At 41.6% G+C, this 27,222-nt stretch overlaps 1 protein-coding gene across 1 annotated transcript; it reads right to left on the bottom strand.

Moving 5' to 3' along the window:
* Positions 1 to 141: 141 nt before the first annotated feature.
* On the bottom strand, positions 142 to 27,222 carry LOC306703969 (interferon alpha/beta receptor 1b-like). Its single transcript, XM_079170180.1, has 8 exons — positions 27,091 to 27,222; positions 15,379 to 15,508; positions 12,719 to 12,909; positions 10,174 to 10,334; positions 6,877 to 7,030; positions 2,979 to 3,133; positions 2,558 to 2,730; positions 142 to 2,471 (listed from the first exon to the last, which is right to left on the bottom strand). Exons 1-8 carry the CDS (start codon positions 27,143 to 27,145, stop codon positions 2,243 to 2,245), a joined length of 1,248 nt encoding a protein of 415 aa, XP_079026306.1. The 5' UTR covers positions 27,146 to 27,222; the 3' UTR covers positions 142 to 2,242.

Here is a 27,222-nt window from a genome sequence, read left to right as displayed (position 1 = left end):
TATTATGGAGGTTTGCATCCATTTGAGAAATCAAACTAGACTTGGTTTAGACCAAAGACTAACAGGTGAGACCAGTAGCTCAGACCAGACTTCCATACTCTCGCTCTGCAATGTGTGTGTTTTAGAGAATTCACATGCAGCTCATTTTCACACCAAAGTTTGGTATTAGGGATGATTTATTTATTTTCATGATAGTCTATTAACATGGGTGCTGTAGATGCAATAGTTGGTGGATGCGACGTGTACACTGACATCACCACTCAAGTCACCAGTACATTGATTATATACAATTTCAAGTTACAACAGACAGCGATGGGCAATATGGAGTGGTAGGCCTAATGCAGAAAGGAAAATGGAGTCAAAGTAAAACTGGATCGAGCTTCAGGAAATGAAATCAAAGTTAAGCGCAGTTTTCTACAAGCTCAGATAGACCTGGCAGGTTTCCCTTTTATTGATGTTAGAAAATGTCAAATAACCGGCCTGCAATTGGTATTGGTTTTGTTGACATTCCACCTGCACATTGGTTTGATTTCTTCCTCTACACATCCTCCTCGCATTGCAGATTCAAGAAAAAGGCCATTTGTTGAAAACAGCAGAGAAAAGTAATGAAAGTTGTCTAACAAAGTGTACAAGTACACAGAACAGACAACCTTCTCGGCGCTGTATCTATTCACAAAATATGTTCTAGCTTCTGGCTGGCTTAAAAAACTAAAGAAAACTGATATAGAGGAAATGTGACGTCTGCATTGATTCCAACCAAACCATCAGGAGCAGCTTTGGGTTCAGTGTCTCTCTCAAGGATGAAAGACAGACAGTAGGAGCCGGGGATCAAACCGCCAACATTGTGGTTAAAGGATGACCCGCTCCATCTTTGCTGATGGATACATGTGAGAGTAATAACTTAGATGTGAACACAAAGGACAACTCTGAACTATCAATGTGTAGAAGCAAGTTCTGTTATTCAATTCAATTCATTTTTGTGTAGCCCAAAATCACAAATCAGCCTCAGAGGGCGTTACAATCTGTACACATCCTCTGACCTTTGACCCTCACATCAGAACAGGAAGAACTCACCAAAAACCCTTAACGGGGAGAAAAGAGGAAGAAACCTTAGGGAGCGCAACAGAGGAGGATCCTCTATCAGGATGGACAGTGTGTGATAGATGTCATGTGTACAGAATGAACAACAGTTACAACACATTCAATGCATATGACATATGGTTATAACCACGTTTCTCCCCCAAAACAAAGAAACAAACATGGAGGTGGAAATAATATAACTCTAATATCAAATATGAGGAAAATCTATTTGACACAAATTAAATGGCATAAAAACCTAATATGGTACCAAGATTCTATAAGAACCATAAATGGCACAATAATAATGTATTTAAATGCTTGTGTTAAAATGAATACAAGCTTGTCTCAGAAAGACCCACAACCCACGCACATAAAAACAAAACCTTTGCTTCATAGTAGTCACTATGTGGGTTTCAAATTTCTTTGCTGATTAGATGAGAAATAGGAAAAGCAAAGGACAGAAATACATTTTGTTTACAAAATCAAACACAACACTTAAGTACTTAACAGGGTTGAAAAGAAGGCCGAGCTGTTTTGGATGAGTGTTTGACATCAACAGTGATCCTTGTTTAGGTCAAATTAGCCTCATTCACAAACTGATAATTACTCTATTCGTCTTGATCTGCTTATGTTTATTCAATGCTACCGGATTAGCACCTTTAAGCTACTGATGTCAACTCATTCTACCAACAGGACAGTAAAGAGATAAAAAACCATGATTAATGCAGACTGCTACACAGATACCAATCCTCTCACCCATATTCAGTCACATTAGAGCCACCTGTCAAGCACTCGCAGCATGAAGGTTTAGACATTGGCTGGTGGAGACGAGGGGAAGGAAATTTACAACACATTAAAATCAGTACCACGGAACAGTACTTCCTGGTTGGTGCCAAAAAGTAGGGCACATGAGGATCATCTGTAAAGAGAAATGTCAACAGTGAAGAAATTGGAAACGTGGCGACATCACAGCAGATCCGTTTTGTTCTTTGTGTGCATCTTGTGTCACACATCTTGTGGTTTTAGTGGTCCTTTTTTATGCTTTCCGCTCCTTGTTTCACAGTGAATGCTGGAGAAAAGGCACGCTGCACATTATACCACAAAACTCTGTCTTCCTTAATATCACCCTTGCTTCTACAAACGTCTTTTTGCATGCTTTCCTTCAGACACACATGTCTACAATGCCCTCGTCTGCGTTCACAAGTCGAGTCTTGAGACCTGAAGCCATGTCCTGCATCTTCACCTGCTCCAAGTCAAAGGGGCCCTGCCCAGAGACTTGGGCCCTCGTGGAGGAGTGGCTGCTGTTAGGCTGCATCAGGCTGGAGCTGCCCCCCGTGGAGTACACTCCTGAGTCTCCACTGCCACTACTGTCCTTACGACTGTGTCTGCCACTGGAGAAAGTAGAATTTAGTCATTCACTTGCTGTCAAAAACGGATTTATAATATGTGAACACTGAGGTGAAACGGAGTAACCGACCTGCTGTCAGGCTCCAGGCCTGATGGGGGCGCCGGCAGGACCTCAGACGGAGGGATGTGGATTTCCAGGACCGGGGGCTCCGGACAGACGGTCACCTTATCACACAACAGCTCTGAGTCTGAATCCGGGGTGAGGAGGCGAGGAATGTCAGACCTAGATGAGTCCCAAGGATACTGGAGGGAGAAGAGAGATCGACATGAGACACTCTGGTGGAATATTAAAACTTTAGCAAGATAAATGAAAAACATTCTAATGTTGAGATGCAAACAATTGGCTCACTTTTAAGAGTGGAGAGTCAGCATCTATATCTATAGATATATTCTTACACCATCACCTTCATTTATATAATACCAAAACCCATGTTCTCTTGAAATGTCAGAAAGGCCAACAAACTAGATTGGCCTGCTATCTGCACACATACCTGAAAGGGTGTAGGCAGCTGGACGGACGGGAACCACGTTGCCTTCAGAGTCTTGTAGCACCAAAAAGAGCCGTAGAGCAGGAGCAGCATGACCAGGAAGCAGAATACCAGAGAGACCAGGAAGTACCCAATGATCTGCCGCCACGGAGTGGCACCTGTTAAAGGGACACAGGTACATAGACTATATCATATTTGATAGTTGCATCTGTCATCACCTACATACTGGTAAATACAAACATGGGGAAATGAATGTATTCAAGGTTACAGTTGCCTCTGCAGTGTTCTTCGTTACCCGTCACATGCTATTTCAATCCCAAACCAGATATTTTTGGAAGGACCAAACATAGTTCAGATTAGGTGAATCAGCACACAAACCTCACGGAGTCCCTAACGGCATTCTGCAGCCCGCTCCGTGACGAGCCTCAACATGTTGAGCTGTTTAGCCCAACAGTCAAGGGGAAGTGGTTCTCTCCGACAGACCTGGTCATCAGCTGATGAGCCACACCTGAGCCTGGTGCAGTTCCAGCTATAAAAGCCCTCCCCCTGATCATGGAGCGTCTTTTCTGTGGCTGACACGGCTGCTGTTCAGTTTGCTCTGCTCTAGACATTTTCACACAGCCACACATAATGACATTACCGATTACTGACTCTCCCATGTTCGTTTAGTTTAAGGTGTTCTTTCAGTAAATGTGTTTATTTATTACTTTTAACTCGTCTGGTCTCCCATTTTTGTTGCAGCCTTTGAGCTGGGCTATAATATTTCATTCTAGAACCCCATCAATTAAGTCCTAATGATACCTATCCCTACCCCTCCTGGATAAGATGCTTTCTGGGGTTTATTTAGCGCCGTCACAGGAGAGCTCGACCTCGTAATGCAATGAGTCCTCTACAGTCTGCGGTCGCAGCCGTGAACGATGACACTCCAAAAAAGTCCCACCCACAAAGCACGGTTAACGAGACGGGCTCAGTGTTGGAAGATGGGTCGGGTTGGTTGGCGATATGGCCGCAGACCCCTCGCACTGAGGACAGTCTGCCCCAGGTGACAGCCTATCGGACGCAGGAGGCTCAGTCCCGCACCACAGGGAAAGAGGGCGGAGTCCACTGCCCCAGGAAGTGATGAGGTCCGGGGGAGGGGTGCTGCAGCTCAAAATTAGAGCCGCGGGCCACCTTCATCCTGGGCCTTTTCAGACCAACCTACTATAGCACACTACTAAATACACTCAGGAGGTCCACAGCACCAGGGACTCCCACACTGAGCGACCTTCTCTGACCTTCCATGCTGTGGCCACCCGTTGACAAGTGTAAAAATATATACGGTTCATTATATGACTGTGGCAGCCCTACCTCGACTGTAATTGATGGGAAACCCTGGATTAATTAAGGAAAATGAGAACTGTGGAAGTTTTCCTTGTATCAAGCAGCAAAATAGTTGGAGCATGAAGTGTTTGAGTGAATTAGACTATTGTGCTTGTGATGTTGTCCATGCTGAAGCGATACATTGTTCAGCCCTAATACAGAAGCATCAGTGGGTCGTGCTACTTGGTGGAACACTAAAGTTGATCTCTGACACTTTATCCATCACTCATCGACACAGCTGGCGCCAAAGTGAAAAACACGTGCCACCCCTCACACAATAAGTCCGATTGACTTAAGATTTGACACACAGGTCAAGATAAATGTCCTCTACAAAATTGCCACTCTGACTTTCTAGGTCCGCCCACTACATTTAACGCCATTTTGAATTCTTTTGAAAAACACATTTTTGACATCTCCTAAACCATACCTCTGTTTGCTACTACATTTTCCAAAGATCATTGTTGGAATAACATAATAATAATAAAACCTATTTCCAAGACCTGCAACTGTGCTTCGCCACAGCTGACTTTACTACAACATGGCAGCGCTTGGAGGTAGGCATTATTGCAGGCTGCACAATCTCACCCTTGGCTTTTACAATGGCCATGGAAGTCATCATCAGAGCATCAAAATGGGTGGTGGGCGGTGAACGAACTACGGCTGGGCTCCGTCTACCACCCATTCACTCATATATAGTGACGATATGACAACACTGACCACTACTGCAACGTGCACCAAGCGGCTACTTGGAAAGCTACAGGAGAACATCAAGTGGGCCCGCATGAAAATCAATCCAACCAAGTCTCAAAGTATCTCTATTGTTAAGGGAATGCTTAAAGACACAAGGTTCTGTATTGGCGATGACCCAATACCAACAGTATCTGAGCAGCCTGTCAAAAACCTGGGCAGATGGTACAATGCAAGCCTCAAGGACAACGAGTAGGTGCAACAACTAAGGCAAGAAATGATCAACAGCCTGGAGAACATCAACAAGACCTCACTGCCTGGAAAACTGAAGCTCTGGTGCCTACAGCCTCCCTCGGACAATGTGGCAACTCACTGTCTATGAGGTCCCGATAACAGCTGTGGAGAAGATGGAGCGAACCATCACCTCATACGTGAAAAAATGGCTCGGTGTCCCACGATGTCTAACTAACATCAGCCTCTAGAGTTTATGGCATAATGGTCCTGGAACTACCTCTCACTAGTTTGATGGAAGAAAACAAGTGATCTAAAGTCAGACATCAGCGTCATCTGCTGAGGGACTACCAGTGATGCTGCACTGCCCCTAGCAACAGGGAGGAAGTGGAAACCATCCAATGCTGTGCAGCAAGCAACAAGAGTGACTGAAACCGTTTCTAATGTTTTATTAAAAACAACCACAAGCGCTACAAATGCAAAATTGCATTTCGGACTATAAATCAGAAACAATTTGTCCAATCATCACGACACTTGCAGGGCCCGGGGGCGGCTTCAGAAGGCAGGGGAAGCAAACTCTGAGCCTAACCCTGAACTCTCACTTGATTAACTGAAACTCAGTATTTGGTTCTAAAACATCTGATCAGAGTTTGATCAATCAACTCACCGTGAGTTTAGCTCTTGTGTGGTGAATGAAAAAAAGCATCTTCAATGGAGTCTGATATCATGAGTCACCATGGCAACAGGTAAACAAAAGGAAGAGCCTGGACGTAGAGAAATAAATGCAGACAAGCAAACAAGAGCCTAAAGAGAGTCAATAAGTTAACACGACTACGTTTTATTCATCATTTAGCAGACTATGATAAGGGGTGGAATAAACGGTAGCCTACATTACATCTGAAACAGATTTGATCAGCTGTAATCTGAGGGGGGCAAAACAACTGAAGATGAAAAATATAGTTGAGTACAGGATTTACACTCAGTGACCCTTTGTTATACGATTTGATACAGACTGAATGGATGAGGAACTAAAACAGCGTGTCCATCTCTGTAAGAGGGAGGAGCCAGAGAGAAACTCAGGGTTTGTTAGTGAGCAGGTCAGGTTCACATGGTAAGTTCTCTCATCTCAAGGTTTTCACTACTCTTGCTTTCTGAAACAGGACCCAGGAGCAATTTTGGTCATGAATCAATCACAGTTTGTCCAAACATTACCAAACTTTCTGCATATTTGAATTAAGGTGTTGAAACATGTCACCAAAATGCCAAGACATATGACTGGCAGGACTTTGAGTGTGCAATTACTGACAGGCTGCATACATTGTTGTGATTGATTTCAGTCTTTCTTCAGTCAGAATTAAACCAACAGAGGTGACTCAGCTTTGTGAAGCTGCTGACTGCGGCTAGGATTTGACCAGTTGAGCTGCTTCCTTCTAGTGAGCCAGAAAAGTAGAACCCGGAATTGCCATTACCTAATACCTCTGGCTGTTTACATAATGAGATAATGTCATTTTAAGAAAGCAGGTGGTTTACAAAATAAACAATTGAACATATTTTGGAGAAACGAGCTGGAGTCATTCATAGCCAAACATAGCTTTATAGAATATTCCAAGCAACGGGCAGTTACCTTCGGTCTGCATGCAGTGGGGTGAGGTGAAGCTGCTCTTCTTGTTGTAGAAGTCATAGCATGTCTGGACACTCACACAGTACCAAGTCCAGGCCTTCAGTTTTGGCAAAGTCACTATGTTGGCACTGCTACTCAACGTCTGAGTTCTTAAGGCCTGAAGGACAGATGGGAGAGGTGAGGACTTTAGGGAGGCTACTTCATTTCCTTTACTTGTGAACCAGCACATTACAGTCCAACCCAACGTTTGGATCGGTGATGGGATGTCTGTGAGGATGTGATGGAAATGAAAGCACAGATGTCATTCAACCACATTATTATCATACATTACTCATGAATGTTTCATTCAAATTAACTGACTCATATACTGCGTACGCATACATTGCAGTCATTTAGCAGACGCTTTTATCCAAAGCGACTTACAATAAGTGTATTCAACATAGGTATTCAAGAGAACTACTAGTCACCAGAAGTCATAAGTGCATCTCCTTTGTTAAACAAGTATCTAAGAGCATTAACCAGAGCAAACGTACAGTGCAGAAACAAAAGGAATACAATAAGTGCAACAAACTAATACGAATACAATAAGTGGTAAGAGGAAGGCTCAGGGTAGTACTTCTTGAAGAGGTGAGTCTTCAGCCTGATGAAAGATGGGCAGCGACTCTGCTGTCCTGACGTCAGTGGGGAGTTCATTCCACCATTGTGGGGCCAGAACAGAGAAAAGCCGTGACCGGGTCGATCGGCTGCAGGGACCACTGAGTGACAGGGGAACCAATCGCCCAGAGGCAGCAGAGCGAAGTGGTCGAGCGGGGGTGTAGGGCTTGACCATGGCCTGGAGATAGGACGGAGTTGTTCCTTTCACTGCCCTGTAGGCTAGCACCAGATTCTTAAACTGGATGCAAGCTCTTACAGGGAGCCAGTGTAGAGCACGGAGAAGGGAAGTTGTGTGGGAGAACTTGGGGCGATCGAACACCAGGCGAGCTGCAGCTTTCTGGACAAGCGCCAGCGGTCTGATGGCCGACGCCAGGGCTCTGGCAAGTAGAGAGTTGCAGTAGTCCAGGCAGGAGATGACCAGAGCCTGGATTAGCACCTGCGCCGTCTCCTCAGTGAGGAAGGGGCGAATCCTCCTGATGTTGTAGAGCAGGAATCTGCAGGAGTGTGTAACCAATGAGATGTTTGCTGAGAACGACAGTTGGTCATCCAGGGTCACACCCAGGTTCCTCGCAGTCCGAGTTGGTGTCACCACGTCAATGGTGATGGACAGCTCTCTGTGCGGGCAACCCTTTCCCGGGAGGAACAGTAGCTCGGTTTTGTCCAGGTTGAGCTTGAGGTGGTGTGTCGTCATCCACTTCGAGATGTCAGCCAAGCACGCATGCGTACGATGCGTACCTCCACTTGAGTGTCACCGGGGGGAAATGACAAGACCAGCTGGTTGACATCGGCATAACAATGGTAGGAGAAGTTATGCGAGCGAATAACAGAACCCAGAGATGTTGTGTAGAGAACCCAGAGATGTTGTGTAGCATACATGGCCAATAAAGCTGATTCTGGTGAATGATCATCAGTTCTACGCCATTATTACAAAACGTGTGCATTACATTACAACACTCACTTGTATGCATTCAACTTTAACATTCTGTATTTGAACCCCTACACAATATATTGACATGGCGAATGACTGTCCTGGGCTAACACAAAGCGATTCATGTCCACTCAGACGTCCATTACAGTCACTTTAGAGCTGTGGTGCATTAGTGTGACCACAAATGTCCGGGCGGATGGATCTTTTCGTTTTTTACATTGATGGTAGTTTTAAACTAAGACTAAGAACTAATCCGGTCCTAAAACGCCGTCCGAAAATTGTAATCTATCTACCAGGCACATTTTCAATTGACCTTTGACCTCTAACGCTGCAATAGGGCAAAAATAGGAGTTTGTGTAACCAGATGTTTTGATATAGTTTTGCTGTAGTTAAACACACATTTTAAAAATGTAATAAAAGCTACATGTCATAAGGATAATTACTTAGACTGCGACGGCCTGAAAAAGTCACGCCAGCTTCATAATGACTGGTAAATAATTGTATACTTCTCAGCGGGTGGGCTGGCTGGCTCTCTTTGTTCAACGACAGACTCTAGTTTGGCTCAAAGAGAAAGTATCTATATCACCAGATTATAAATATTGATGCATTAATGTATTAAAAAGCTGTTTAACATGGTAACGTGGAGCTCTTTCTAATTACTTGGCTATATAATACTTAATACATCAGTTTATTAGTTGATTTATATTTTGTATTAAATGGACTGTACTTGTATAGTTCTTTTCTAGTCTTCCATCCACTCAAAGCTCTTTAACACTACACCAGTCACCCATTCATACACTGATTACAGAGCTAACGTGCAAGGGACCACCTGCCCATCAGGACTAACCAACAGTCACACTACATCTATTTGACAATATTAGTTACTAGTTAGGCATACTGTGTTAACCCCATTCATTAACAGGAGCAGTGTAAGTCTTCAACTGAGAAACTTAAGAAAATAATAATAAACTATTAATCTCTCTGCAGCACATGCAGTTTTAAAGCACAGGCACATGTGACGACATTTAAGTTCTAGGCTGTTCATAATGGCTGCTTTTTGAATCCTTTGTGCATGCTGTGGCCTTCATCAAAGTCTTCTGACATACTCGTTGGCTCTGCATCAGCTCTGGGAAATCATGGATGTACTCTAGTAACCTGCGTCTTCCTCGTCAAACCAGTTCTAACACATACTTACTGGCTGCTTTAGATAATAGCACCTGGCAGGAAATCATGGCACCATAAAAGAACTCGTGCTCTCTCATGTGAGATTCACCTGCCTTGTAGGACAGACAGGAAACGCCTCTGCTAGATGTACAGGCCACAAGTCAAAACCCAGAAAACAACACTCTGCTGAACATGCAGAACAGAAACAGAAAACAGCTGCTCTGCTCGGGCTGATTGTGAGTGTACCACTTGATTTTGTGGCTGCTGCAGTCTCAGAGGTTTACCAGGTGTCTTTAGGGACTGAAGACAATATGGGAAGTGAGAAACAGTTGGGTAGTTTGTCCCAATGGAACATGTCTGTGTGGATCAGTCTAGCTGTATGAGTGTATCAATTGACAATAAAGAGATCAGCAATAAAAAAGGCTGCTCAAACCCACAAGTTGAAGTCTGAGGAAAATTGTGATTTATATTTATTTATGGAGTATATTACTTCAAAGCAATATAGTATGCATGGGCCTATCGTTTGTCAGAAGGATGAGAGATGCGTTTCCTACCTGTGTGTCTACGGAGCGTTCCCAGTAAAGGATGTGGTAATACAGCTCGGGATGATTTTCCTTCATGGAGTCGTTAGTGCTGGTCAGAGGATCAGAGATGAAAATGTCCAGGTCACTTCCAGCAGGAGAAAGATCCACTTTGGTTGGCGGACCCAAAGCAGCTAGCAGGAGCGGAGAGAGGAATGGATAGATTAGGGGCCGTTTAATAGTAATATAACAATATTTTCATGTACTAATAATCAATAACAAGACATCTGAACCTCAACTGGGCACTGAGAAGTTGTGCGGCACATTCATTTGCTATTTTCTGACATTTTATAGACTAAATGATTTATCAAAAAAGCAACTTACCCACTGATTGAAGAGCAAAACAATAGTTAGTTGCAGCCCCAATCAAAACAGCTCCCAGTATTGTTACAGCCAGTGGACACTATTTTGAATTGTTTTATGTTCATAAATGTTTTTATTTGTCATCGGAGCCATACTCCAGCATTTGTCTGAGAGGCGTGGGAGAGGGCTCAAAGCAAAGGTTTGGGTTTAAATACTACATGCGTCTCCCATGGCAGCTGTTCATACAATGTGTGGATCTGCTGTGACATTCTTCTGATGAAAACATGTGAGAAAGATCGAGGCTTTAACATAGTGTTTTTGTATGTTGAAATAATAACTTGAATGCAAACGTTATGAATGAAGCTTGGAGCTATTTGGTATAGTCCTAATGACGTGTGGTTTTGGGTTGCCTTCTGCTATTGTGCGACCAAACTGTGTGAGGGCGTGTAATATTTGCGTGTGCAGTGGGCCCGTGGTCATGATAATCTGGATCAGCGGATGCCGGGGTTTGTGCTAGCTGTATATGAGCAACGTCTCGTCTCTTATACATTATCACATAAACCACTCTGACAGTTGCATCATTTCCTGAACTTAAAGTGAGCTTTGTTTTGTCTGTGTAATATTTTGGTGCACAGGAAGCAGGTTCATTCATATGAGGCCGTGCAAGGCCAGTTGTTGGTATTTTGGTTGAAAATATAAAAAGTTACACTGAGAATAGAAGTCTCATATCACACGTTTCGGACACGTCACTCAAGTGATTTTGTCCACAAAAACAAACTGAATACTTAGCAAAAGTGCTGCAATAATGGAATATTACTGAAGACGTTGAATGTGATTACAGCAGGAACATCAGTAAAGCAGTATGCATTACTCTACAAATTATTCTTGGGTATCAGTTCTCCACAGCTGCTTTATAATGTAGGCCAATAAACCCTCTCCTTCAGTTCAGCCGTCTGAAGGCAGCCGGACACATGATAAATCTGCAGCCTCTGATTGGAGAAGTTCTGCTCTGGAGCTCCGTGTGATCGCACGTGACTGATTGAAATGATGATAAATGATGTAAAAAGCTCTCTGACTTTAATTGTTTCCATAATAAAAGTTATTGAGGGATATATCAGACCATGAAAACACAAATCTTTCTAATAAATGAAGAAAGTTGTTTGTGGTCCTTCTGTTGTTCAGACTACAATGAACATTTATTTAAACCAGACGGTGAATCAGAAAACTAATCAAATATAAACTAGAGTTTAATCTGATCTGTCTTCACTCTGGTGTTAAACTCAGTCAGTCCGATCGGCTGCGGTGTCCAATCACATAACTGATTAACAATGAGGGGGCGTGTCGGCCGTTAAAACACTTCCTGGAAGTCTGTTCTCGTGGTTCCTCGCTCATGGCTCCTCGGAGATCCCTCCTCCCTCCTCCCTCCTCGATCCTCAGAGCTAAATAAGAGCTTTGGGACGGCCGTCAATATGGCGGCGCAGAACAACTTCCGGTTCGAGCGAGGAGCGAGGAAATGACAATTAAGAGACTTGGCATGTACCCCATGAGTCAGGTCCTTGGGTCCCTGCACTAAGATGAACTGTGGTGTTAGAAATTTTTGCAGAATTTGTGAAAGAATTAATGGTGAAATAACTTATAGATAACTGTACTTAGATAAATAAGCTTTAGTTCGGAATATGAACAAACATTATTACACATCCTAGGTATGTAACCATGGGTCCCCAAATGTCCTTTATTGAAAAGCGCCTAGACATACCTTCAGTAAAACATGTGTAAAATATTCATTTTCTGTGGTATTGTTATCAGATTTGAACTTGGACTAGGTAAGGCTTCATGCTGTGGTCCCATTGTGTTTTCCAGGTAATAAGTCCCAGCTATAGTCATCTGCAGGCATCTGTTTGCAAAAAAATATCCAGGCAGAAATAAAAACCTTCTCCTTCAGTGTGTTGAAACTTCTATTACTCAATGCCAGTAGCACTTATAGTGATTCTGATTTCTGTTGGGAAACAAACTTCAGAGTGTTACCTTTCAAAAGAGACCAAAACCATGCATGTTCCCCAAATGGTTCAAGAACAGCTTTCAATTTACTTTGGGTATGCCTTGGATAGGCGTTTTAGGCTAATTTTACAGGAGTAAACAGGTTTTAAATACCTGCCTGGACATCCAGAGGGACTAACTCTCTTCCCCCCTCCACTCATCTTCTCCTTCATCTTACCATCTTTATCAGGACAGAATTCCTTCTGCCCCCAGTCGGAGACATGCCCGTTCACGTTGGCTTGTACACGAAGTACGTAGAAGCCCAGGTAGTACAGACTGAACTTTGTAAGGTCACATGACCTACGCGACGTCTTCTCACATGCAGTGCTCCACATTGGACTTTTCTTTTTAGACATCAACTTGAACCTCCTGAGGGAACGAGAAACAACAAATGTAAGGTAATAATCATTGCATCTGAAAATACTGATAGTCTTGAACTCCCTTAAATAAAAATTAAATAAAAAATAGAAGGATATACAAGTTAGTTAATAAATCTGGAACGGTTTGAGTTAGCCTGGGATGCTAAACTGAAATTAGTACAAGACATCTCATCTGTTCACCACTTTCAAAGTTTGAAATAAACTATGCCAATCAATAAAAAAATATACTCCATCATCCACACTGCAGTTTATACATCATTTTGTTGTGGTCAGCATGAGAAGCTGCTGGCTATGATCCACATTTGGTCAGTAAAGGCTTCAAGTTGTTTCCTGGAGATAGTTTGGATTCCATCTAGTCCTCATCCCACCTCTCCTGGGGGACAGCGGAGACACTCAACGCATTAACTCACACTAACAAAGCTCAAAGGAGGTTTTACTTCTCACCAGACAGCGCTGGATCAAAAACAATCAAAACCAAGATTTTTACAGGCTGGGATGCTCATTGTCAGAGTAACTTACATGGGTTTATTGTGCTGAGAGCATCACAGATATGTAGGACACTTTTACATACTTATTTTTGCAGGCGGAAAGATTTAAGTCTTATTATTATTTTAGCTAATTATTATAATTTCTCTAGTGGGAAACATAAATGTCTGTCCCAACTTTTATAGTAAGCAGTTGAAATAATATATAAAGTGGTGTACTGGCCAACATTTGAGCCACATAGATAATGTTGCAAACACCTCTCCAGGACATAAATACTTCAAAATGTTTGTTTTGCAAGCTGTCATCTTGGTTCTACTAACCTAAATGTGCATCCAGGATCATTGTTAGACTAGAGCTGTGCAGGTAAATCACTTGAGAGCTTGTGCTAACAAACTTGCTGCTCTGCTTCAGAATTGCCAGTTTCTCTTCCTTGTGAGTGATGCATGTTAGGGGTGTCGCCATCTCCACGTTCTTCTTTAAAAAGAGATGCTACATGGTAGTATGAGGACATCTTAGAATGTACCACTTTAAGTCCATATGGTCAAATGTAAATAATGTATTTAATACGTAATAACAACCATCCTTTTCACCGGTCCACTGGGAAAGACGGGTGAAACTACAAACAAAAAGAAGATCCACTCGATGCCAAGAGGATACTTTACAACAGCTGGAGTTTGAGATAACTAGGTACACTGAATGCACCATGAAGTTCCTGTCAGCCCACCTGCTGACCGTACAAAGCCATGTAGTGCTGCAAGCCATACTAAGTGGAGGGTGTTTGTCAATGAAGCATTAGCTGTTCATGTATCTCATGGGGAAGGCCAAATAGACTTCAGGGAAATACGATGAAATTCCAGTTCTGTCGTTTCTCCGTCATCTCCGTCTCAAAAAGTGCAGGTTGCCGGTAAGCTACGCAGTGTCTTCTTTCAAGTTTATTCTGGGTTTTTTTGGACTCGCCAGTATACAGAGATGGGCAGTATTTCTATTACTTGTATTTGAAATATGTATTTCAATTACTTTTGAGTATTTTGTAATTTGTATTTGATAGGGCCGATTAAAAATCTAACGTAATTTGTAACAAAATACTTTAGAGTGGAGTAATTTTGTATTTAAAATACTCAAAATACTTTCTCCACGAATCAAAAAACAGTTCAGAGTTCAGTCTTCAGATCTTCAAGTTCAACGGATTATCTGTCAAGTTAAATATTTTATCTGAGTGTGACAGATGTCAACTAGCTTGATGTATAACTTATGCTGGGTCTGGCTACATAGCCTATTGTATATACATGGTGATGGTTATAATATCAAGCTAGCGATCGATGCTAACATGCTAATGACGCTAGCATGCTGTCTAGGCTAGTGCATAGCCAGTGTTTAGCAAGTTAGCTTATCAGTCGAGTAGCTAGCTATAGGAAGAGGGAGATTGGGAGCTTGTATGTCATATGTGATGAATATTTTCTTGTTGATACAAAGCCAAAGTTTATGGGCTGTTAAGTCCCATTAATAAAAATATATATATACATAATCAATCAAGTTGTTGTCTTTCAATAGCTTTGCTTAGTTACACTGACGTTCTGTGACTGTTCTTCCTTTTTGTGGGGTTCACCAGAGCTTTGTGTACATTATATAATCCAAACCTGAATGCTCTGCTATACCAAATTGTGAGAAAACAGAAAAAAGTATTTTCTATATTTTAAATACAAAATACATGTATTTTGTTACATGTTCTGGCACCAGTATTTTGTAGTAATACATTTATTTGGGGGTATTTTGTATCAAAATACATTTTGATGTATTTTTGCCCATCTCTGCCAGTATGTTGGGGGGGGGGGGGGGGGGGGGATAAATGGAAAAGCGCTGATCATGCCTAAGACTTCAGACGTTAAAATAGAAGGCTTATTTCAATGGCATCGCTATTTAGAATGGGGACAGCCCTAATGTATGCATGTCTGAGTGACTGAGTGACACTTACGCCACATATTGTGTGGTGAAGCTGACAGCGTGACTCTCTGATGAACTCTGGTCCCAATCCCAGCTCAGTGAGTAATTGGTGTTCATGGTGATCATGGTCAAGTTCTCTGGTGGTTTCAGCTCTGCACCGACTGAAACAGACAAGAAGAGAACCCACATGAGGACACAGTCTATATTATTACAATAATATTTTAGAACTAAATACAATTCATCATATTTTAACAGTTATATTGGCTGTAAATACCAATTTCTTGACCCAAATTTACTCAATTTATTATCATATATGAAGAAAAGCATCAAATTGTCAGTATTTTTCCTGAACAGCTGCTCACTGTAGTGTGTGAAAATAGTGCACTTGTTGGGGTTGGTGCTCCAGTGAGCATTCCCTGCAACAGGACAGTGCCCATGGTAATGTTACTGAGCTCATTCATGTGGTCTGGATTGTTTTTTGGACAACAATGGAGCTTTGTGGCACAGAAGAAGATTTCATTCATATCTTGAACACATAATAAAATCATACACATTTATGGAACAAGCTTTAATTCAACCTTCTTTCACATGAAAAAACAACTTCAAAAGCATTTTTAGCCTGCTTTACAACTTTCTACTTTACATATTACATAAATATAATTTTTACAAAAGCAATAAAATACTAAGTCAAATATAAATAAATAATAACTAATTAATAAATAGGGCTGTCTTTCACTTTTGCATTTTTTTCAACAGCATACAACGTTCTTGTGTTTGCCATAAACTCACAGTAGGTAACTTGGCCAATATGAAAAAACTTGAGAGAAAATCAGTGGTACCTCATGGCCTACAAATGCATGTGTTTTTTGTTGCAGCTTAGTCCATCCCTCTTCTCATCTAAAGCCGTGTTCACACCAAAAGCGTTTCACGCGTTTGACGCGGCGCGATTACATACAAAGTCTATGTACAGACGCGTTTGGGGCGTTTGGGGCGTCGCGTTTGGCGCGGCGCGTTTGACGCGTCGAAACGCCGAAACGCCCCAAACGCTGAAGTTGAAATATTTGAACTTCTGCGAAAAAATCGCGTGACGCTCCAGCGCGATAGCCAATCAGCGTTGAGTTGCTCTCTCCGTCATCAGTGAAGTCCTGCCGTTGCTAAATCAGAAAATAAATGCTGTAGCCGCTATGTTCACCCAGAGCTCTACGATACCTCATATCAGTAGAGACCGGACCAAACTATGTGTAGACATGTTTGTGTGTAAACCATATGGTACAAACAATGAATAGACGCTGCCGTATTTACGTCTATATGACGTTATCGTAATGTTAGCATAGCCTAGCACCGATCGATCCGAGCTTCATTGATAAAACAAGTACAAATCGGCATCATTACGTAGTTATTTCGGAGTCCCTTTTTGTCGGTTTATTGCCGTTAAATCACAGCCAAGTCAGTTTATAGTGTGTTCATACAGCTGTAGTAAACAGCCGACGTGTGGCTCGCTAGACACAGTGAGCTCGATGAAATCCACGGAGCTCCTCCGGACTATGTTATGAACCAGACATGACGGCGTTTAGTTCCCCGTGATATCTGGGACTTCCACAACACGTACTGAGCAGAAATAGAGGCTATTTTTCTACGGTTGATGGCGGACAGTTGAACAGCTTTCAGGCCGATAAGCCACGCCCCCTTTTTGGCGCGTCCAGCGCGTTGGACGCGAATGAACACAAATAGTCCCCGGCGATGCCGGCGTTGCGTTTGGCGCGATTCGCGACGCGTGAAACGCTTTTGGTGTGAACGCACCTTAAGACAGAAACAGCAGAGCTGAACAGCTGCTCACTGTCCGTGCTGGTGCATGGAGCACATTGGTATTTACGTGCCATTTATCTGGTCATCTCCCGCCTGGACTACTGCAACTCACTAGTTCTTCAACTCACGGAGCCCCGGGTTCAGCCATCAGACCTCTTGTCCAAAAAGCTCAGCTTGTCCAAAAAGCTGCAGCTCACCTGGTGTTCAATCGCCCCAAGTTCTCCCACACAACCTCCGTTCTCTACACTGGCTCCCTGTAAGAGCTCGCATCCAGTTTAAGACTCTGGTGCTAGCCTACAGGGCAGTGAAAGGAACAGCTCCTTCCTATCTCCAGGCCATGGTCAAGCCCTACACCCCCGCCCGACCACTTCGCTCTGCTGCCTCTGGGCGATTGGTTCCCCTGTCACTCAGTGGTCCCTGCAGCCGATCGACCCGGTCACGGCTGTTTTCTGTCCTGGCCCCACAATGGTGGAATGAACTCCCCACTGACGTCAGGACAGCAGAGTCGCTGCCCATCTTTCATCAGGCTGAAGACTCACCTCTTCAAGAAGTACTACCCTGAGCCTTCCACTCAGCACTTATTGTATAGCACTTATTAGCATTTATTGTATTCATATTAGTTTGTTGTACTCATTGTATTAGTTTGTTTCTGTACTGTTGCTCTGGTTTATGCGCTTAGATGCTTGTTTAAAAAGGAGATGCACTTATGACTTCTGGTGACTAGTAGTTCTCTTGAATACTATGTTGAATACACTTATTGTAAGTCGCTTTGGATAAAAGCGTCTGCTAAATGACTGCAATGTAATTTATGCCAGTGCAGGAAAATGGAAGAGATTATTTCTCCAGTAAGGTGTTAGATAATCCCTGCAATGGTAGACACATAATTAAGGATGCCCCCCGAAAGCTGGTTCCAGTCAGTCAGTCAGTCAGTCAGATACCCCGGCTTCCTGCAGTCTCATCGCCAGATTATTTCTTCAAACTCAGTGGTAGCTACAACCTCGGCCCCTTTGAGCTTAATCTCTTTTTAGTGCAAGTTAACCCTTTTTCGATTTTGCAACTAACTTGTGTTTACCCTCTGCCTCAGCGATTCCCGTGCCACGTCGCCACCGCCGCTCACACCACCTCGCTGCTACACATGCATGTTCCACCGGATTCAAAGACAAACCAAATAAAACCCTTTTTCTCACCTACTCTGCCGTCTCGCTGTCTGCGTTTGGGTCCAGAAACAAACCGACCGTAACACCCATCCCTACACATAACATCCATTTACAGGCTTGTTCAAATCAAGACTAGCATGAAGTGAATGAACATTTTGAACAAAACTACAATGTGTACCATCTTCAGGTTGCTGAGATGTATTATAAACATTATCTACATATGATAATATCATTTGGGGTCTTTTACCTAAAGCTAGGCTCCTACAGGGCGACTGTGGCTCAGTGGTAGAGCAGGGCTGTCCTATCAGAGGACCCGTGTTACACTTAACCCCAAAATGCTCCCGCAGGCTGTGCAGGCAGTGTAGAAATGGGTATGAATGATTAGGTGGCCCCTTGCATGGTAGCCCTGTCATCAGAGTATGAATGGGTGTATCACAGGGGTATTCAATTAAATTTCCAAAAGGTCCATATTGAGAAAATCTCCTCGTGCAAAGGTCCGGAACATTACAATAATATCTAACTTGCACTATATATATATATATATATATATATATATATATATATATATATATATATATATATACATATATATGACCCAACAGGCCATGAGCGACACAGCACTGTGCAGTGTGCTTTTTGAGCTGAAATTTTGTTTCTCTTTACTCCTGTCACTTGCGTTGAAAGCGCCACAACAGACGAGGGATGGCTGATCTGTGAAGTTCAGATGAGTTTTAACAATACGATGCTCCTCATTTCACTCCAAAAACCTAAATAAGGTGGCAGCTGGTTCTTTTTCTTTGTTTTAAAAGAGAACCATTTGTAAAACAATAACTTTAAAAAAAGATACACATTTTGCAAACTGTGATGTGAATCCTTTGATGCTCAGAATGAACTCAAAAGCCAAAAGAAGAAGACTAAAGAATAAAGAAACTATAACAAATAACAAAACTGAAATGAGAACAGAGGGGAAGTGTGCTAGTTCTGCCTGAGACTTGAGAAAAGAAGAACCATACTGGAAATCTCAGTTACATAACACTGTGACCTCAACAAAGAGGAACAAACCAAAGACTCGGAATAATTCTGGCTCTTCTAGACACCTGCAATCAGTTTCACAGTCTGTTATGAAGGACGGTCGTAAACTCAAGCAATAACACATGCAGATTCAAAAAGGTGAAAAACTGTAAAAAAAATAATAATAAAATTAAAGCTGCGAGCAGCGATGAGCGGGCCCTCACATCCTCCCGCACGCCGGGGGTGCCGGCAGGACTCCGGCCTGCACGGCCGAGAATTTCTGTGACAGTCGGACAGTGCGGCCGCGAGTCCAACGTTTTTGCGCCTGATGCGCATACATGCATTATGTTGCTCTATATCAAGTGTAAACGACATTTTGTAAAAGTCATGTAAATCGGATGCCGTTTGTCACAAAACGCAGATTTCCTTTCACCAGCAGGTGGCGCTGTGGGTATTAGTGAACATTAACTTGTAGACATCCTCAGGCCATGAGTGTTATCAAGCATGGGAAGTTTGGGACAGTTTGGAATGAGTCCAGCTGAGTTACATCAGCATTTTTGATGGGGAATCATATAAAGTAGCCGCCCACTACGGCTAAGCCATTTGATCAAACATAAAGCTTTTGATAACTTCATCACAACGGTCTTGAGATTGTACTGACAACATTTTAAGTGGATGTGACAAAGTCCCTTAAAGTATAGCGACTAGAAATAGGCCGAAATCTGTGGAAAAATGACACAAAAATCTAAATGGCCGACTTGCGGTATGGTTTGGTGCATGGTCCAAAGATACTTTTTTTTAAAGTCTCCATGGGATACATGTGCCTACCAAGTTTTATACATGTACCTAAAACGTAGCACTGGCGCTGCTCTTTTAAAATATTGTGGAGGCAATTTACAACAGCCAAGCCAAAAACCCAAATAAAATATGTCTTCCCATCACTTATGACACATGTACAATGTTCCATGACTTTGAGCATCCCAAGCCACTAAACCATCAGCCTACTTTTTCATGGCAAATGATGCGTTGCCACGGCAACAGCGTTCAACGAAAACTCCCAATATTCATGAGGATGCATCATCAATGTAGAAAAGCTGTCCTTACAAAATTTGAAATTGATCTGGTCAACTGGAGTAATAAATGTAAGTATAAAATATGACATTTCCTTTTGCCAGTAGGTGGCACAATGACGATGCAAACATTTATGCATGGAAATGTGCCTAAGCTTGAAGTAGCATCATCAAATTTGATAACTTTTCATCACAAAGGTCTGAAGAGCATCCTGACCAAATTTAAAGTCGTTCGCAAAGTGATATCAAAAAGCTTTTGATAACTTTTGATGACCTACATCCAATAATGACCCACAGCCAATTTTGTGTCAATCGGACCAAGCATGTGGGAGGAGTTCGCAAAATTCAAATTTCGTCAGGCGGAGTTTAGGGGTCTGATCGGACATACTGGCCAAGCGTCACTGGTCCAACTTGTAGGGGGCACTAGAGAGCCATTTTTTTACACACAAATATGCAACCTATGTCAGATGGCTATTTGCACCAGACCTGACAACAGTGCAACATTTGGTGAGTTTTGGAGTATAGCAAATACTCCATAAATGTGCCCAAAGTGTAAAAATAAAAATCTGAATTGTTTTTTATAAAAACCCTTACCATTTCAATAGGGCCCTCGCTGGCCCGACGTTGTCGGTTGCTCGGGCCCTAAATAGATGAAAGATGTTTTGTTCACCTAAATGACAAAAACAGGAAATATGACGGAGGAATAAAGGGAGTTTCTAGATGAGGGTGGCTCCTCTTAGTGCTGCTTGTGTGTGTTTGTATGGTTGTGTGTGTGGGTTTGTGTGTGTGTGGGATTTGAGCTGATGAAGTTACACAATATTTTCTTCATTGACTCAGTTCCTCTCACTTTTTTGTCTCAGCCACAGTGCAGTTTATACCAGGATGAAACCATGAGTGTTTGATTTAGGGTGGAATGAATCATGTCTGACACATGACTCAGAAACCGTTCCTCAAGAACTGAAACCAAAAGGGTAAACACTGTCTGAACTAAAAATGGGTAATATCACAATATTTGAGGCGCTACAAAAATATTTCTCAATAATTCCATACAATGACTGATGAATATGTAATCAAGGTATCGTTGACTTAATAATTGTTAATAGTTGTTTAAAAAAATGTAATAATTTTTTCTTCAAAAAAATCTAAGAAAAAACTTTGAATCTGTAGACTACTGCCTAATAGTCTTATTATTGCCCTTTGATGACAATTGCTCATATACTGTAAGCCTAAATAAGTATATTTATTATTTTGAACAACGATTAAATGTTATTTCACAAGTTTCAAAAAGTGCCCACAATTCTTTTTAAATGCCCCTGGATTTCAGTCAGTGGGGGGAAAAATTGCCCCCCCCAAAAAATATGTAAATTTCCTACCCTGCCAGAGATGCACCATTAGAGTCTGTGCCCAAGAGAGGAGCTGTGTCTGCTGTTTGGAAGTGTTTTGGTTTTAAAAAGTCCGACGTCCGAAAGACTTTATATTGCAAAGTCTGTCAATTAGGGCTGCAACAACGAATCGATAAAAATTGATTATTAAAAGAGTTGGCAACGAATTCCATTATCGATTCGTTGTGTCGCGCGATTATTACGCCACTCAATAATGCCGTGTTCACATCTAACATGATGAACGTGGCACGAATCGCGTTAATCACGTCATTCGCGCCGCCGGTCCACTATTTGTGTTCATTCGCGTGAATCACGCTGGAGAGGGGGCGCGGCTTATTGCCCTGAAAGCCAGTCAACTGTCCGCCATCAACCGTGAAAAAAAAAAAAAAAAAAAATCACCTCTATTTCTGCCTAGTACGTGTTGTGGAAGTCCCAGATATCACGGGGAACTAAACACCGTCATGTCTGGTTCATAACATAGTCCAGAGGAGCTCCGTGGATTTCATCGAGCTCACTGTGTCTAGCAAGCCACACGTCGGCTGTTTACTACAGCTGTATGAACACAAAATAAACTGATTTGGCTGTGATTTAACGGCAATAAACCGACAAAAAGGGACTCCGAAATAACTACGTAATGATGCCGATTTGTACTTGTTTTCTCAATGGAGCTCGGATCGATCGGTGCTATTCAATGCTAACATTGTAGCAGCTCCAACAACACTCACAATAACATAATCTAGACGTAAATATGGCAGCGTCTATTCATTATTTGCACTATATGGTTTACACACACATTTATACACATAGTTTGGTCCGGTCTCTATTGATATGAGGGATCGTAGAGCTCTGGGTGAACACAGACGGCTACAGTATTAATTTCCTGATTCAACAACGGCAGGACGTCAGTGATGACAGGAGAAACATCTCAACACTGATAGGCTATCGCGCCACAGCGTCACGCGATTTTTTCGGTTGGAAATGAATGCTTTGTTTTTTTATCAGATTCATCGAAGAAATAATTGACAGATTAATTGATTATTAAAATAATCGTTAGTTGCAGCCCTACTGTCAAGCCACTGTTGTTGCCGCTGGTGGTAACACTAGTAACTTGCTCCATCACCTCAGCAGAAAACATGAGTTGAAATACCAAGAGTGTGATTACGGCTGTCGGAAACAGTAACGTTAACGCAAGTGAAACAGTAAAGCCAAAGGGTCAGACATCGCTCGAAGCGCTGCATATGACAACAAAAGCAAGCAGTGGCGCGACATACGAACGCAATAACGATCCACCTCTGCAATGACATGGTCCCGCTACAGACAGTCGAGAAACACGGGCTCAGAGCAATGATTAAAACACTGGATTCAAGGTATGTCTTATACTTCAGCCGAACTGCTATCCCAACATTATACGAACAAACCCTATAGTAATCAAAGCCTTTAACATATTTTTATATTCTATGTACTCCTGACAGTAGAGTAAGCCACTATAAACCTATATAAAAAGTCAAAAAAATACCGGGATACAAATTTTTGGTCATACCGCCCAGCACTACTTTCACTGAACAACAGCTGCTAGTAAAGACAACAAGGTCAGCAACACCTGTAATCAGTTGTCCATGTTGAATTAACCTGGTAGTCGATCGGTACTCAATGTAGTTTGTGATCTTCCGGGAAAGGGTCACGTGATAGGGGCGTGACGAATCAGGGAAGGACACATCATGGCTGCTAAGAACCAATCAAGTAGTGAACGAGGGTGTGGGCGTCATTGTTTTCCAAACGTATGTGTTTACGAACATCCACACGAAGAGGTAACCGCGGAGTTTTCAAACGTATCCGTCCTCTGGAGCGTTTTTTTAAACTTATCCATTTTTGGTGTTCTAAAACTTCGGCGTAGTGTGAACGTAGCAAAACATGCGTTTTCAAATGGAAACGGATGCTTTAGAAACCGGAGGTCTTTAAAATCTACATTTGATTAAATATTTTGCAGCCAAATCAAATAGTTTACAGGATATTTTTGTTTCTTTATAATGCATTTTATATTTGACAGGGCTTCTACAAAGGCCATAAAGTAGCCCATGAATATGAGATTACAGATAATTATAATTCTCTCTTTCTTTGCATTGTGGAGGTTGGTTAGAGAATAATAACAAACAGCACATTAACTCCTTTGCGTGTGCTCTTAGCTCACGCTCATTGTTTACCATGCGTTGTGAGAGAGACTCTCTTCCTGTTTCATCACCATTCATAGAAATACAACCAATGTGTTTATGATTCAATTATTTACTAGAGCACAGTATAAAAGTCCTCCAAAATGTAACTTCAGTAAAAGTACATAAGCATTGGCTTCAAAAATTATATTTTAAGTACCAAAAGTAAACACATAGTCATGATGATGCAGAATGGATCATTTCAAATCATGCATTTATGGTAGGTCTATATCACTGGATCATAAATATTGATGCATTTAAGTGGTCATCACTTTATGTTGTAGATGGTAACAGTAGAGCACATTTCATCTACTTTATAAACTTAATAATTAGGCTATATAATACATCATATTTATTTTGTTGATTTATATTTTTTATTAAAAATCTAAATAGTAGCCAAACTTGTAACTAACATTGTCAAATAAATGTAGTGAAGTTAAAAGTACAATATTTCCCACTGAGATGCAGTGGACTACACAGATAAATTTACATAAAATGGAAATACTCAAGTAAAGTACAAGTACCTCAAAATTGTACTTTAGTACAGTACTTGAAGAAATGTACTTAGTTAACTTCCACCTCTGCTAAAACAAGAGCACACAATTGTTTGCAGGAGCCCCACGTTCTTCATCTAGCCTCTTAAATTGACTGTCAAAGTGCACTATATTGATGCATTTAACTTTAAAATGTACAACACTTTCTTCCGGGGGAGCATGAGGACCTCCACGAGGTCCACCCACCATAGTCTTACAAAATCCTGTGGCAAACACTGAATTACATAAATGTAAGGTAAATTGATTGCTGTATGTCTTAGTGCCATATTAGGATTTTGGAACATATTTTTGATGATTATCGGGATAATATTCTGAATCGCAAGTATTTGGGCCAGGATAATCGTGACATGAAACGTTCATGTTGTCCCATGCCTACACAAAATAGCCACGCTTGGTGGTCTATTTCACGCTAAATGTGATAATAATTTACAAAATGAACGAAAGACTTGACAAGCAATTGAGAGCATAATGACCGGTAAATGGATGGTAAATGGCCTGAGGGCCAATCCTCTGAATGAAGGACGACCCACTCTACTCAGAGCCCCAGCAGAGAGAATGCACATTGGCTTTACTTTTCAGTTTCTGTGGTGAACTGACAACCCAAATTGAGTGTGGAAACAAAATGTTCTCACAACAATGTTGTTAACACCAGTTATTTGTCAATGTGCAAATGAACATGTGAATGATTCCATTGCAGCTTAGGGATCAATGTCATGTCATGCTGTATTGTGGGTATTACAGGAGCTGGTACCTACCAAGACAACTGACCAATGGATAGAAACTGTTTAGTTGCTTCATTTTCAATGTTGCTCAAACATTTAAGTCAATGCACCTTTTACATTTAGTTCTACAATCACACTACTAAGATTGTTATGATCACCTATAGTGCAAATTACTTTTATCAAAAGGTTTTGAAATTTCAACGGCATATTCATCTGGTACATGACCTATATATGGTTAATTAATTTTGTTTAACTGTACTGCTTAGAGAACATGCTTTTGCTCAAATTGTCTAAACTATTAAATGGTACGTCTTAACCCTGTGTTGTCCTCCCGATTGCCATACACCTTTTGTCCTCTGGGGTCAAACTTGACCCAACCTGGTTTGACTGTTATTTAAAGCATATAGTGTAAATTGTTAATCAATTCTGTTTTACACCTTTAATCTTACTTCAGTCCAACCCATTAGCACACATGTTTCCCTTCATTTTGGAATTTAGGGCTAATAGACCTTGTTTACATAAAAGTATACCCTGTTTTTGAGTGAAAATACAATGAAACAATGAATTATTTTGACTTTATATTATTTTTGACTATTTGACTTATCACAGAGAGGTATATATCAAAGTTTAGTTGAGGATGCTGTTTTTGAATCATTTGAATTTTTCTAATGGCAGCACATAATCACACCTGTTGTCCTCTGGGGTCAGAAATGACCCCGCCTGGTTTGACTGTTTTTAAAGCATACAGTATAAATTATCACCCACCTCTGTGTTTACACTTTTTAGTCAACTTTATTCCAACTCATTACCTGACATATAAAACATGTCAACATTCATTTCTGCAACATTTAACCTTCTTAAACTTCTGTTACCTTCACATTTACTAACACCTGTTATCCTGGGGTCATTTTTGACCCCGCAATTTGAACCTCCAGAAAATTATTATAATTAAAATTGCTACCTAAGTTTATGTGTCAGGTACTTTGTTTTTTGTTGACTGCCTAAATAGCCCTTTAAATAAAACAACCCCCTCGACACCCACACCTGTATACATCCAGAATCCCTGTTACGGGACTATGGAGAAATATGCAGATCACCATCAAATCTCACTGATTGACCTAAAATTGGAAAGAGATATTTTTTGGGTGTTTTAATGGCTTTACATATCACCATGTTGAGTTTATGTTTACCCAGTTGTCCCCATTAAAATAGGAAAAGTCATTAAATATGAAGCAAAAAAAAAAAATTATGTCTCATTTATTTAGAGACGTTAAACGTCTAATGGGGTCAAAAATGACCACAGGACAACACAAGGGTTTACTCAGTTTGAACCTGATACACAGAATATCATTTCACAGAAGTACTTTCTGTTTCTCTGAGCATAGCAAACGATAACAAACTTCACGCTAGCACCGCCATGTTTGGTGCATGTCAAGTTTGTTGTTAGCAGCCATTGTAGTTGGGTCTAGCTTAAAGGTCAGCAAACCTAACCACTTTTTGAGCATGCCAATTAATATTAACGTGGAGCGGTTGCACATTATTGTGCGAGTAGCTTGATTTCGACAGACACAGATAACAACAGGCTAATACGCCACCAAGCTAACTGTATGAAAAGGGGCTTTCCTTGTTCATGTAAATATGCTGTACATAGGCAAAGAAGCTTGAAGTTAACGTTAGGCGTGTAGCTTAGCTAGGTGGAACTAGTTACGGTTCATACCTTCTGAAGAGAAATTCCTATCAAGCATTGGCTAACGCTATCACGAACACAGTAGTTAATGTAACGCGCTCATTTGGAATAACGTTGAAATCCGCATTGATAGCATTAACAACTTACCAGCGTTGGCTTGGAAGTACCAAAAGAGAAGGCAGACGTAAAAAGCAGCAGACATGGTTTAGCCTTATATTCATCGAGGTCCTGACAGTTCTTCACATGCACTCATCATCGTCGTCTCGGTCTAAGTGTCCA

Source organism: Pholis gunnellus (genome assembly GCF_910591455.1).
Source record: "Pholis gunnellus genome assembly, chromosome: 12".
NCBI lineage: Eukaryota > Metazoa > Chordata > Actinopteri > Perciformes > Pholidae > Pholis > Pholis gunnellus.
Note: the sequence above shows the minus strand (reverse complement) of the source record. Positions and strands in the feature narration are given on the sequence as shown.